At 38.1% G+C, this 14,111-nt stretch overlaps 1 protein-coding gene across 1 annotated transcript in view; it reads right to left on the bottom strand.

Moving 5' to 3' along the window:
* The window catches only part of TMPRSS15 (transmembrane protease, serine 15), a 103,629-nt gene that overhangs the window by 19,579 nt on the left and 69,939 nt on the right, over positions 1-14,111 (bottom strand). Inside the window, exons 17-19 of the mRNA XM_005877429.2 lie at positions 11,785-11,895; positions 10,851-10,983; positions 1,601-1,696 (exon numbers count right to left, since the gene is read on the bottom strand). Coding sequence (XP_005877491.1) covers positions 1,601-1,696; positions 10,851-10,983; positions 11,785-11,895 — 340 coding nt within the window. The remainder of the gene's footprint in view (positions 1-1,600; positions 1,697-10,850; positions 10,984-11,784; positions 11,896-14,111) is intronic.

Consider the following 14,111-nt stretch of genomic DNA (forward strand, 5'->3'; position numbering starts at 1 on the left):
TGACTAGGGGTGGCATCGCAACCTCCTGATCCGCCCTGCTCTGTGCATGACAGGGGGCGGTGCCCCAACTCCCCAATCGGCCCTGCTCTGAGCCCGACCAGGGGCTGCACCTAGGGATTGGGCCTGCCCTCTGCCACCCGGGAGCAGGCCTAAGCCAGCAGGGCGTTATCTCCTGAGGGGTCCCAGACTGTGAGAGGGCACAGGCCGGGCTGAGGGACCCCCTCTCCCCCCCGAGTGCACAAATTTTTGTGCACCGGGCCTCTAGTAAGATATAAGTAAAAGAAATTCTCAACGTGCAGACTGCTCAAGATCTATAACGGTAATGTAAATTTAGACCTGCCGTATAGAAAGGAAGTCTAGTAGTCTGCTTGCTTCACCCCATGAGACTGATAATCTCAAGGCCCAGCAAACATGCATATAAAACATGCCACTGCAAACTCCTTGGGTACGAAAAATACTCCTTTATCAGTTTGTTACTGGTTGACCTCACAGAAATGGTACCTTTTCATGAATAGCTGAATAATTTTATAATTTCCTTTTTCACCATTGAGTTTGTTAAACAAGCTAATGCACCAACCATGACATCCTAAACCCTTGTGTGTAGTGATGGCTTCGCCCTGCAGTTACTTCTTCCCGCCCACAGCTGGCCTTTAATGGAACTGTGAGATTCAGAAGTCAATTTCAACAAAAATTACCAATAATGCTCAGACAGGGGAAATGACATAATCTAAGCTAAAACAGATCTTTGAATATGAAAAGAATGTTGCTTTGTAAAACATTAGTAAAAGCTATAAAAGTGAATCTAATTTTAAAGAGCAAGAGAGAATATGTAGGCACAACTAGAAGTCTGGACTGCCTCACTTTGTATCCATGTTCTATTTGCTAAGGCAGAGCAAAGATTCCCATGACTTTTTCCTCATTCTCCTCGTTTGATGATAGCTAACTTGTGTTGCTCTTTTTAACCTAATCCACATTGGACCACTTTATCCCAACTCTAAAAATTTCTTTCTTTGTTTCTTTTTGTTGTTAATCTTCACTGGAGGATATTTTTCCATTAATTTTTAGAGAGAGTGGAAGGGAGGGGAGAGACAGAGAGAGAGAAACATCGATGTGAGAGAGACACATTGATTGGTTGCCTCCTGCACATGCCCCAATCAGGGCCAGGGATCGGGCCTGCAACTGAGGTACATGCCCTTGACTGAAATCAAGCCCCAGACCCTTCATTCGGCAGGCCCACACTCTACCCACTGAGCAAAACCGGCTAGGGCTCACAATTTCTTTCAATAGGACTTATTGTTTATGAATCTGAGAGTAGGGATGAAAACGACATGCAACTAGAACCTACTGGATCACTGTCAGTGCTAAACAATTTCATATACAATATCTTGTTTGACTGTCTTACCATTTCTATGGGGGTTAGGCAATGTTATCAGATAGGACCAGTTAGAGATTATTTGAGATTACCTGAAGAATAAAAAAGATAAAGAACTTCCAAGATTATGTGGCTAGTATGTGGTGGAATTAAAATCTGATTGGCTTTGAAATCTATCATCTTTCCAGTCCATGTGCAACTTGTTCAAGAACAGATTTTGGGACCCACCTTGGTGTTAGTATTAAGCTGCCATTAGATGCTGTGTTTAGTTTTACAAATGGTCCACCTCCAGTAGAGAAGACTGGCATTGATGAATTTCCACTCCTAGGGAAACACACATAGAGATAAAACAAAGCACAAATGAAAAACCACTAATGGTGGATACTGAAAGAAATTATGGAATTCCATACATATAAATGAACATTTTAATATAAAACTTCAAATGTTTTGCTATCTAAAAGACGGCACAAATTAATAGAATTACCATAATGATGTAGGTATAATTTTTGCTTAATACCTCAAGTTCTTGTTTGCATGCTTATATATTACTTAAAGTTAAAATTTGTGTATATATAACTTGGGCATCTGATTTTTGACTTCTTTATATTGACTTATTTATATTGTCCAATAGTTTTCCCTAATGATCAATTTAATGACAACTTCACAGAATTGTTGCATCATATTGTTGCATAATTCATCCTTTAAAAAATGCATGTTGCCAAAGAACAATCTAGAAAAAGAAAATCTTTTGTGCTTATCATTCCATTCATTTCAAAGCCTCACAAGCTCTAATGTAAAGCCATCAGTTATGTGTTGCTCTGAAAAAGACAGTATGTAGCCTGGGCTTCCAAATGTCACCTGGTGAGCCAGAATGGGATGTGACAGAAGTAATTAAATGAAAATCTTTTACATCCCTGCTCTCAACTGTGAGTTTTAATTGAAGATTTCTCTCAATTATTCTGACTTTCTTCTGGAAGCTCAGCTGGAGATGCTCAGCTTCTCAACTCCTAATCTTGTTTCTGCCCTTTATTTACTTTAGATTTTAGTTTTCATATAAAACTATGCCTTTGGGGTGGAAACCAATTCCTACTGTCTTCTACCGGTTAACAGGGAGATGATGCAGTTCCTACCTTTTTGGGTAGCATGATGGGCTCACCCATTGCCTTTTCAAAAGAAGGTTCAATGTCTTCCACAGACTAAGCCAACACTCACCCTTTTCTATCTGTGTAAGGAATTTCCAAGAATACTCATTGATGTTATGACCAATAAGAGGAGAAAACCTCAGTAGAGGATATTTTCTCTCTTTTTCAAGGGAGACAATGCCTTAAAGAAACAGAAGGAGTATTTGTCCTGTACCATTGATTCACTGACTAGAGAGCTGGAACAAGAGTCTATATGTAATGCTTCAGAATTTAGTATCTTGTATTTTTTTTTACTTTTTCATCTGAAATATTGGATTTTATTTTATTGAAGATTTTAACAAGTTTTTAAAATGATTGATTAGGACTGCAATTAACAGTGAAAGATTGATTTAATGATTAGTAATTAGTGGGTAAGAGGCTTGAGCTTTGAGTCAGATTATGGGCTTAAAACCCTGGCCCTACCAGGAGTACAATTGGACAAATTCTCAATCAGTAGGTTCTTTTGTTACCTCATCTTTACAATGATCATTTTAACCTTATAGGGTTGTTGTGAAGATTAAATAACATGAGACATGAAGCCCTTAGCATACAAAGTGCTCAGTAAGTGGTTTTGGATATTGTTATTTGATTATATTATACTAGAGGCCTGGTGCATGAAAGTTGTTTACAGGGTCGGGGGGTCCCTCAGCCCAGCCTGCACCCTCTTGCAGTCTGGGAGCCCTCAGGGGATGTCCGACTGATGGCCCAGGGGAACGGGCCTAAGCGGGCAGTTGGACATCCTTAGCACTGCCGCGGAGGCAGGAGAGGCTGCCGCCACTGCCCCTGCACTCACCAGCCATGAACCCAGCTTCTGCCTCAGCGGTGTACCCCCTGTGGGAGCACACTGACCACCAGGGGGCAGCTCCTGCCTTGAGAGTCTGCCCCCTCATGGTCAGTGCACGTCATAGTGACCAGTCGTTCTGCCATTTGGTCGATTGGCATATTAGCCTTTTAATATATAGGATTTTGGATATTTTGTTATTAGGATAAACCCATCACAAAGATGTGGATTTAAAATGCTTCTATTATCTCCAGCTGATTTTATTCTATCCCTTGGCTATCTCTTTTGAGACAGACCCTGGGGCGGGGGGGGGGGGGGGGGGGGGGGCAGGGAGATGCATTAATTTCTCTAAAACAAAATCTGGACAAATTTAAATTGGAAAAAACATTGAAAATTTATTTAGAAATCAGTTTTAATCTAGCATCTATTTATTACACACCTACCATTAGCATTGCCCTATGATGGGACTGACGGGTATATATTTACCATAAGCCTATTACAGATAAAGGAAGACTAGAGACAAAACCTTAAGAATAAAGAGCATAGTAAATTAAGAATGTATTTAAAGAATAAAGAATTTAGTAAATGCTAATTATTCTGCCCTGGTGTGCTCAAATACTGATCCTTAGGGATGTTTTCACTATCTGGATGAAAAAAATAGAGATTACATATGCACATGAAAACACACACACATTATCTTATATTCTGAGATTGTCCCTCTCTACATTTTCATTCTCAAACTTTCCATGAGAAAATAAACTGCAGTGAATGGTACAGATATGTTGTTTGGGGTTATTTGGAATAATTAGACAAAACCTTCTTTTAGAAAAAACAACATAAAGTAATCACATAATTAAATTTTTGCAGGAAATATTGGTATCAGCAACCTAGGAGTGGTGTATACAGTCTATCAGTTCATGTGAACATTTCCTGGAGTCAGTGCTCGATGTCAGAACTGGGAAATTAATTTGAGATAGACTACCTGCAATTGAAATCCTGCCAAGGTGAACTCATCCTTTTTTGGATGGAACATAATTTATTCTAGTTTATATTCATAGTAAACAGAACATAAGTGGCAAAAAAAATTTAAAACAACTTATTTTTTATTTTAAGAAATACTGGAGTCCTAGCTGATTTGTTTCAGTGGATAGAGTGTCGGCCTGTGGACTGAAAGGGCCCCATGTTCCATTCCAGTCAAGGGCACATGCCCGGGTTATGAGCTTGATCCCCAGTATGGGTCATGCAGGAGGCAACCAATCAATGATTCTCTCTCATTATTGTTGTTTCTGTCTCTCCCTCTCCCTTCTTCTCTGAAATCAATAAAAATATATTTAAAAAAGAAATAATGGAAATAATAAAAATAATTGAAAATGTTCTTGGCAAAATAAAAGGTTAGCAATTTTATGCGGTCACTCTGAAAAACAAAACCTCAGAACTAAAAATTTAAACTGTTAAGAGAGAATACGTTATATTAAGTTCTGCGAATATTAAACATGCAACTAAATTCCTGCCTCAGTTTCTTTTTCTTGCAAGGAAATTAGTTGTTAATTTTTAGAAAGGCACTCTGTCCAGATGACAACTAGAGCTGGCATATTTTAAATCCTGAAAACGGGTCCAGCTCTGCAGATTCAGATAACTCTATCACATATTTGCATAGCTCCCGGAAATCAGGAGTTTGGTATCACATAGAAAAGCCCAGATAGCACTGCTTTTTTGACATGCTAATGCCTCCTGACTACCTACTTCTAAATCTTTATTTCCATTTTTATAGGCTGTGCACCCTCACAGGGCTCCCTGGCTTCAGAGAAACCTTATTCTATATGAGTAAAAAAGCACACAGATGCAACTCATTATTATTATTTTTGAGGTTGTATCCCAAGTATATAAAAATAGTTATACTCACGGGTGAATTCTAGAGAGAGAAAGAAGGATACACCAAGGCGTCCTGCACAGCATTAAATCTGCCTTTCTCCTCAGGCCCTGCTTAGGTTTCGCTCTTTGTCTCGCCCCCAGACTGTTAGCTGTGATAAGCATTCCTCCCTAAAGCAGGAGCTTAGGTGGGGATGTGTGAAGCTTTGGGACACATTAAAGCTAAAAAGAATAACCGATGCTGTGAAAGCAGCAGCCCGGCACTGGAGCTCATTTCACACTCCCAAACGGTTTAAGTAATGAACTGAGCCAGGTGGGATTAGGCTGAAAGGGTTTTTTAAAGAGAAGAATGGACGCTCCTTTTCAGATTGGAGGGAAAGAATGAGGATTGATTTGGCAGGGAAGAAGGTAGGGGAGAGCATTTTAATAGGCTAGGGATCAGTGAATTACAAGGATTTAAGGCAAAGGGTGGCGAAGCCTCCCCTTAAGCACCAGACACATTTCAACTAAAATCGCTTGTTCATTTGCCACATTGAGAGCAACACGCCTAGCATTCCCCCAGCACCGTGATAGCTTTTAGCCCACAGGTAAGCTTGATTAATTTTAGATTTTCTGACCTCGACTCTTAAAATTCTGTGGCACACAGAAGGAAAGAAATGCCAAGAGAAGAAATGATCTCCACTTAATTAATTTCCTCCTTTGTGCAACCTACTGCTAGGTAGGGAGTTAGACTTGAGTGGCTGGGGTGGGGCCGGTCCTGGGTGCCCTGAACAGGGGACGGACCAACATTGCCTTCAGACTGTCTGTCTATGCGGGGCCCAGCGGACCACCAGCAGGCAGGTTCTTTGAGCAAGCTCAGAGGAAAACAACATGACCTCAATGTGACCTTACTAGGATCCTGAACTAATTATAATAAAATTTGCATTTTTGTTTTGATCCCGCTCCCTGTGGCATGCCCAGAAGAAAGATAGTTTCTGTCAATCATCCCTGAATGCAAATATAAGTCTCCACCCAGATAATCCCTCTTTTAAGTGCAGGGGTTGAGGTCATGCACTCTTTCTCTACTGGTCCTTCCTCTCCTCGTTTGGAATATCTTCAACAAACCCCATTTTGCTTTACTTTCATTTTCATTGACCTTAAAATCTCTTGTACATCGATGAAAAGAACCGAGGTCCCAGCTGGTCCAATGGGTAACGCTACTGTATGAAGAACAAGCGGGAGATTGATGGGTCAGTCTGTAGCTGCTCTCTGTTATCTTACAGATGGAATGGTTTTGGGAAGGAAAGAAACTTGGCATCTTCTACCAAAAATATGGCTGTCAGAGACAGGATCTATGGACAACATCTTGGACAATTTGACCTTAATTCATTGTGTTGGCTGCCCCAAGATATTCCTCAAAGGAATATGGACTATTTAGAACTAAAATCACCAGAGAAACAGCAAGAGCAAGAAGAGCTCTCTGACTCTCCTCTGTCCCCCTAAAAGCAGGAAATAAATCTCCATGATAGATGCCCTCCCTTCGGAAGGGCTGAGAGACAACCTTGTCACAAGACTTATAACATCCAGAGTTGGAAAGCCTGTGTAAACAAATGCCTTTACTGATTTACTACCCAAGCCCAAACTTCGTTTAGATTCCTCTCTAAGGAATATTCAAACCTGCGTAGATTCCTTTCTAATGAGCACCAACTTTCTTTGCTTTGTCAGTTTCTCACAAATTTATTGTCTAAAAAGTATAGGAAGGTGCCTGGTTTCCTCACTTCTTCAAGCCCCATTTTATGATCTGGGCATCATATTGTGACTCTCCTGTGCACAAGTATTAAATTGTTTACTTTTCTCTTGCTAATTCAGCCTTGTGTCAATTTTATTATTTTATAACCAGTCCAGCCAAAAGAACTAAAGAAGGGGAGAGTGGGTGAATTCTCTCCTGCTCTCCAACAATTTGTAACATTGTTTTCTCAGCTGGCATTGGAGTTCATTGTTGAATAACAGGCATATAACATACACCTCCACATTTACGGTGAAGTTTTCTCAGTGCATATATTTCTTTCAATGTGTTATTATTTTATAAGGACATAGATGCAACATTTCCTTTAGAATTTAGTGTCAGGAGAAACCTGTCTTCCCTATGGAACTGGTGGCATGTGTGTTATCTCAGAATTAAAGTCACGTGATTTTTAATGTTTTCCTTTTTGCGTGGGTTTCCAGAAATCTCAGACACAAATATTAGTAATTATGCCAACCTTGAATGTTTTATAGATTTGCCTCTTTTTTTCTTGGACATTATTTTCACCTAACACTCTGTTAATCTTACTGCATATATTTTTCTATAAATCACTCCCCTTTCTTTTGAAAAGATAATGTTATAGAAAAAGGAAGAGAATGGAAGGAAATAAGAGAGAAAAGGAGGAAGTGAATAAGGAAACAAGGAAGGGAGCAAAAATAAAGAAGAAAAATAAGAGAAGAGAAAGAAGAAAAACGTTGAAAGAAAGTAGGAAGAAAATATATTAGATTTTATGAGTTGTAATCAAAATTGCTCCTGGTTTCAGAAATACAGCACTATTTAAAAGTTGAACAGTTGGAATTACTTTTTTTTAGAAGGAAAAGTGACTTCTAGTTTTTAATGGCTTAGCAAGGCAAATCAATTGCATAGTTCATTCACTGGGTAAGCGACAGGGTAGAGTGCTTCACTAATAACTACAGTTATCACCTTAACAATCACCACTCAAGTTTCTTGCACATTTATTCTTGCATCAGTATAAAATGTTTTCTTTCATGCTTTGATCAGAGACATGAAAATTTTGTTCAAGGTACTTTTTACTTATGCATGCTATAAATGGCAGGGAACGGAAATGTTTCATTTTGAAAAGGGAAGGCTGATGAAATCTGCCTCATACGATTTACTAGAATCTTTGGGGAATTGCGTTTTGTAGCCTATCTGCATAAATAATCTTGAGAGACCATGGTGCCTTTTTAATAAATTGACTGCTAAATTACTTTCCAGGGCACCAAACACATCATTTTAAACTCACCGAGTTGCCAGTCCAGACAAATTCTCATTAAGGCTATAACTTTCTTTCAATTACCAGGGCACTATAGAGACTATTTAATAGGTGCAGGCCCGAAGATTAAAGTCTTCGCAGAGATTACCTGACTCATTTCTGAAGAAAGCGAGTGTCTGACCTTCACCAAAAACATTGCATCAAAGGCAGTGGGATGTACTGCTTGCTTTACACACACTAAAAAAAAATAAAAAATCTAGTTCTCTGTCCCTGTCTCCAGATGGAAGGAGTGTGATTCATAGGAAATGAGGTCAGTGAACTAGAGAGGGAAATCTGGCTGGGGAAAACATGTAAATAGACAGTGCACAGTGTGTGGAATTGGCTGTCAGTCACTCAGCCCTGGCCATTTGCTAGGAGGCCTTTCCTGACATGCACAAATTGAGCAGGTTCTCCTAGAGCACACCGACTTTATCACATTATATTGTAATGATCTATTTATGTGCCTATCCCTACCACATTTGAAGCAGAAATAATGTCTTATTCATCCATGGGACAGACAGGGTATCATTGCTAATGCTTAGATTTCCGATCCGGGAGGAATCAACATGATACATTTATTTTAGCAACTGTTAAAAAGTAATAAAATATATGTTTCCTTTCCAGTACATTCTCTCATGCAATGCAGGAATCTGTACTAGGCTATCACTCAACATATGTCATTCAAAATCACTAAAAGAAAATTTCTGTCAAACAAGGTGTTGACCTTTTTGATCTTCGTAAATGACTCATCTTAATCCCCTATATCCTCCAGGAAACTAGTTAAGATTCGCAAACCACGGTAGAAAAAACTCTTATGTTTATAATCATATAGGGATGCTTAGAAAGGTGGTGAATTGGATCACAAGCCCCTGTGTGGTGAAAGCCCATTGTACATATCATGCGGATTCATCGGCCGTGGAAACGAGGTCAAGTTACCAATCGCTTCAGCCTACTCTACTAAGTTCCTGTCTGTAAAACAGCTTTTACCCAGTGCCTTGCTTAAAGTGAGAATAAGAAAAACGAGTCTGTAAAACAGCTCCTCAGCATTACTGGCGACTCTAGTAGTGGAAGCAAATGACTTCCTAGGGCCTCACCAGTGTGAACTCACCACTGAACTGAAATCAACATTAAAGAGGGAACCTGGAATCAATACCATTTACCCAGTGCCTTGCTTAAAGTGAGAATAAGAAAAACACCTGTCAGTTTTGGTGTTTGGTTGACTCTTCATCAAAAAACCACTATTTCCCTGTAACTCACCTGCCTTCAAGACTCTATATGTCTCAAAGGCCCCCATGTTGAAAGGGTTTTTGTTAGAATACAAGGTACAAAGGGTTTTTGTTAGAACACAAGGTACAATGTATAACAAAAAGGATAATATATACAAAGTGCAGGAAGATTCCAACTAATAGGTACAAACCAAACTGATAATTATTTACATAATGGATGATGACACTCATTTCCTCCTCTTGATAGAGACTGACTTCCTATTGAGCCTGACATCACTTGAATGAGGCTTGGAGTTGGGGAGTTCCCATTCTAAAGGACCAGCACTGTAGAAGGTAAAGGGAGTTGATAGCTTTCAATCCAATTGTAGAAAGTTATGGAGCATTTCTGACACTGACTGGAGCCTCAACACATTTTCCTGTTGTAAAATACGTCTACTAGGATGTGGTTGCTAGGCACTTGACAATAATATAGAGTATAACTCTCCCAGTCTACTGTAGACTAGCCATATGGGTTACACGAAGAACTTACCATTATACTGATGGCATTTCTAGTGGAAAATATGTTTTGGGTTAAAAAAATAAACATTTAAAAGTAAATTTAAAAAATCTGTGTTGTATAGCATGAAGACTATTATATGACTTATTAATCCATTAGAAAGAAGGGCCCCTTATGAGGAAAGCAATCAATTATATTTTTTATGAATTAGAAAAGCTGAGATAATTGCCAAATGCTGAGGGTATTTGTAGACATGGACTGAAATTATATCTCTTTGTAACTTTATCTAATCTTTTAGAACAAATTAGAAAACCATTCTCCGGTTCAGGGCAGAAAAAAATGACATAATTGGACAACTTTTGAGATACTTTTGACATACTTTTTGGAAAAGTCTTAAACTTTTACATATCTTTTCTCATAACAATTACACTGCTACAAATTTTCTAAAACAACAACAAAAGTATTGTAAACAAGTTACAAAGATATAGGAAAAGTATGTTCTCTGCATGCTTGTAATTAGTTATATCTATTATGATATAGCATAAAATGAAATATTTAATTTCTTTAAAATAATAATCTATAGAATAGATTTAATGATATCAGAAATATGCATGTATAAGTAGGCTATAAAGCAGAACATAATGTATTAGGTCGCATGATTTTATAATCTTTCTACATACTTATATTTATGACATATTTATTGAAAAGCTATCAATAGTGGAAGACATTTTGAGAATGGGATAATCAAGATTTTTTTTCTCCCTTTTGCTCATGTGTGCTTTCTAAATTCATAAATTCCATACATTTTAAGTATCTTAATAAACCCAGTTTGATACCAAATCAAAAGTCTGAGAATCTCAAAAAGAGAGCTGAGTAGAATTACTTACCCTAGTCCCAGCAGCTGACAAACATCATTTGAAATCTGTGTGGTCCAGTTCTCAGCACAAGCTACATGCCATGTGCTCTGGATCCTGAACTGCACCAAACCACTGTTGCTCAGCGTGCCATTGAAGAGACGTACTAAAGAGATTAGACACAGGGTCATTTTGACCTAAGTGGATAAAACTAAATGATGGATTCTGAACTAAATGTGCAATGTTCTTAATATTTAGAGTTTAGAGATTGGTTGCAATTTTTCTTAAGAGCATGTTGAAATGCCCAAGTTGAAAATACAAATTTGGTGGACTTACTTTTCCTCTTTATATAACAGTTTTCTCATGGCTGAAATAGAGCTAATTCTTGTTTTACTGCACTTAGTTACAGTGCATGGCACAGAATAAGTAGCATTCAATATTTGCTGAGAAACAAAAGGAAGACATAATAAAAGTAGCCATTACTCATGATATTATAGATTTGGAGTGGGGCTGGACTCACTTAGACTCAATGCAGGAGTAGTAGATTATGAAGAAACAGGGATGAAAGAACCATGTCTAAGAAAATCAGTTATAAGTAAAGATGAGGGTGCCTCTATGCATAGGCAATGCTCAGAGTATGATCTTCAATAGGAGTGGTGCTCAAGTGCCTGGTGTGGGCTATTGTCTCTCTGTGGTATTTTACGCTTTCTCCCTAAATATGGGTTGTCTCTGACTTAGTTATTAAGTGTAGTAAATTTAAACAAAAAATAAATAATTGGGGCCTGCATTTTAACTTTTCTCTTACCTAGAGTGGGAACAGAGGTGCTATCATTGGGAAATGTCCATATACCGAAGCATTAAAACATGTCCTAAGAAGCACGTTCATAATCTTTCTTTCGCATTGGTAGAACCCAAATTTAGAGGCTAAAGTGATAAAAGTATTTTCCTAAAAGTAAAGCATACATACCACAGCGTGCTTCATCAGAGCCATCCTGACAGTGTGGAAGACTGTCACAGAGATTGACCAGTGGAATGCACTCTCCATTCTTACACTGAAAACTGTCTTCCTTGCAGGGCTCTATGGGGAAATAATATTTATTGTATAAGATAAAGCAATGACAAATAGAGGATTTTGGAGTATCCACCCCATTTCTGTCCCTTTAATCAAGCCCTTTTAAGCAGCACATGGTTGAGCTAGCTTTGCTATTGAATAAGACTATACACTTAGATGCTCAGAATGTCTCAGAAAGAATAGGGTCAAAGCCAGAGATAGGACTTGAGAAGACCGTGGACAGAACCTTAAGCATCTCCTTGGCATCAGAGCATGGGTCATGACACACCCCTGCCTCAAAATCTTTGTTGATCTTTCTTCAATAAATTCCTCCATTCCAAAATGAACATACAAGCAACAATCATTGGAGTGTTACCCAAGCAGAGAAAGAACTCTTGGCTTTACCGTGAAAATGATACCTACAAACCTTTATTTTATAGAAAAGTGGATGTTGCCTTTGGGTGGGACCAGGCTGGAAACTCAAAGTGTAGCCAGATGGGAACACTGTGAAAATGATACCTCCAAACCTTTATTTTATAGAAATGTGGATGTTGCCTTTGGGTGGGACCAAAGTTGGACCAGGCTGGAAACTCAAAGTGTAGCCAGATGGGAAAAAGTAGTAAAAAAAGAAATGGAAACTCTGCAATAATGTGGAAGGAATTTGGGGGTTGAACTCCAAATGCAGCGTTAGAGTCATAGAATGTGCTCAGCACATGAAGAAATAGGAGAAAAATGAAGAGATTGGACAAGAAGGAACTAAGTAGTTCTGGAGGCTGGAGTTGGTTTCTAGAGTTTGAGTTGTGCAGAAAGACATCTACTGGAACGATTCATTGTTTGAAAGGAGTGGGTGCTGCTGGAATTGTTTGTTTGGTTTTAAGGAGACAACTGTAATCTGACACAGAGAGAAGGGTTTGCTTCCCTCAAGGTGTTTTCAAATTATGGCTTAGGAGACATAGCTACATGCTGATATCAGGGTCTCTGTGGGGGACCACGTGGGATTTGGAAGGTAGATGGTGGTTGGGTATGGAGGGGCCTAATGCCTCTTTCCCTGTACTGCACATGGACAGGCATGATCAGGAAGCCAGAGCATTTGATAAAAATAAGGAAGAGGGAAACCTGCATTTTAAAAGTTATAAGAGAAAATTAATCATAAACTATTATATTGTTTTCAAGGAGACACAATTTAAGTGAAAATGGTTTCAAAGCTAAATTGTACTAATCTCCACAGACTTTCTCAATTTATGACGACCAAATGTAATGGCACATGAAAAGAAAGAATCATTTGTGTTGTTTTAGAATCTAGGTTGAAGCCCCAAATCTGAGAGCACTGGTAATACTAATACGATCTAATAAAGAGAGTTACTATAGTTATAGTATACTTACTAAAAAAAACCCACAAAAAACCAAAAAACTAAACTGGTTCAGCAACTATCAATACCCATCACCTATTTCAAGTTATTTTAGAAAAATGATTAGAGTTTCTTTTTCTAAAAAATAGTCTACATATAATTATTGAGGAGGAGTACTTTCAAGTGGGAGAGGGGAATATGGTGCCATTCAGCACAGCAAGTGAGGGGTGCTCCAACACAACCAATTTGTATTCATTGAGCATTCAATGTATTCATATTAATGTACTAAATACATTTTATTTGAAGTTGAACCGTGGTTAAACCATGGGCTTAGTAATCATATGACCTTGGTTTGATCTGCAATTTAGCCATTTCCTTTTTATTTATTTTTGACCTGGAACAAATAAATTAAAATCTTTCTGAGAATCAGTTTCCTTGACTCTCCAATTGAAACAACTCTTATTTATGTCTTAATTGTATCATAAAAGTAAGTTAAAAAAATAAAATGTATTTAGCATACTAATATGAATACATTGAATACTCAATAAATAACATTCTTAACAGCAAAAATAGTAACATTTAAAAGTCATCCTTTGCATTAATAATTTTAAGTTAATATTTTTCTTCCAGATGCCAACTGTATTTCTTCCCCCTCCAGATAATCGTATAAACAACAAGAAATCATACCTAATCCATTCCTCTGGTATCTTACAACAATAATTGGAGCTATTTGCATACCTTATTTTCAACTTTGAAAATTTATGTTTTTTCAACCCAAATCTAAGTTATCTTAATAAAAAAATATTTTAAGGAAGACATGGCCTGGCTGGTTATTTCTAAAAATCTTTGCCCTATGAGAGAAGTAGGTTATTTATATCAAATGTAATACTATTA

This window comes from Myotis brandtii, unplaced genomic scaffold, assembly GCF_000412655.1.
Source record: "Myotis brandtii unplaced genomic scaffold, ASM41265v1 scaffold52, whole genome shotgun sequence".
Classification (NCBI taxonomy): Eukaryota; Metazoa; Chordata; class Mammalia; order Chiroptera; family Vespertilionidae; genus Myotis; species Myotis brandtii.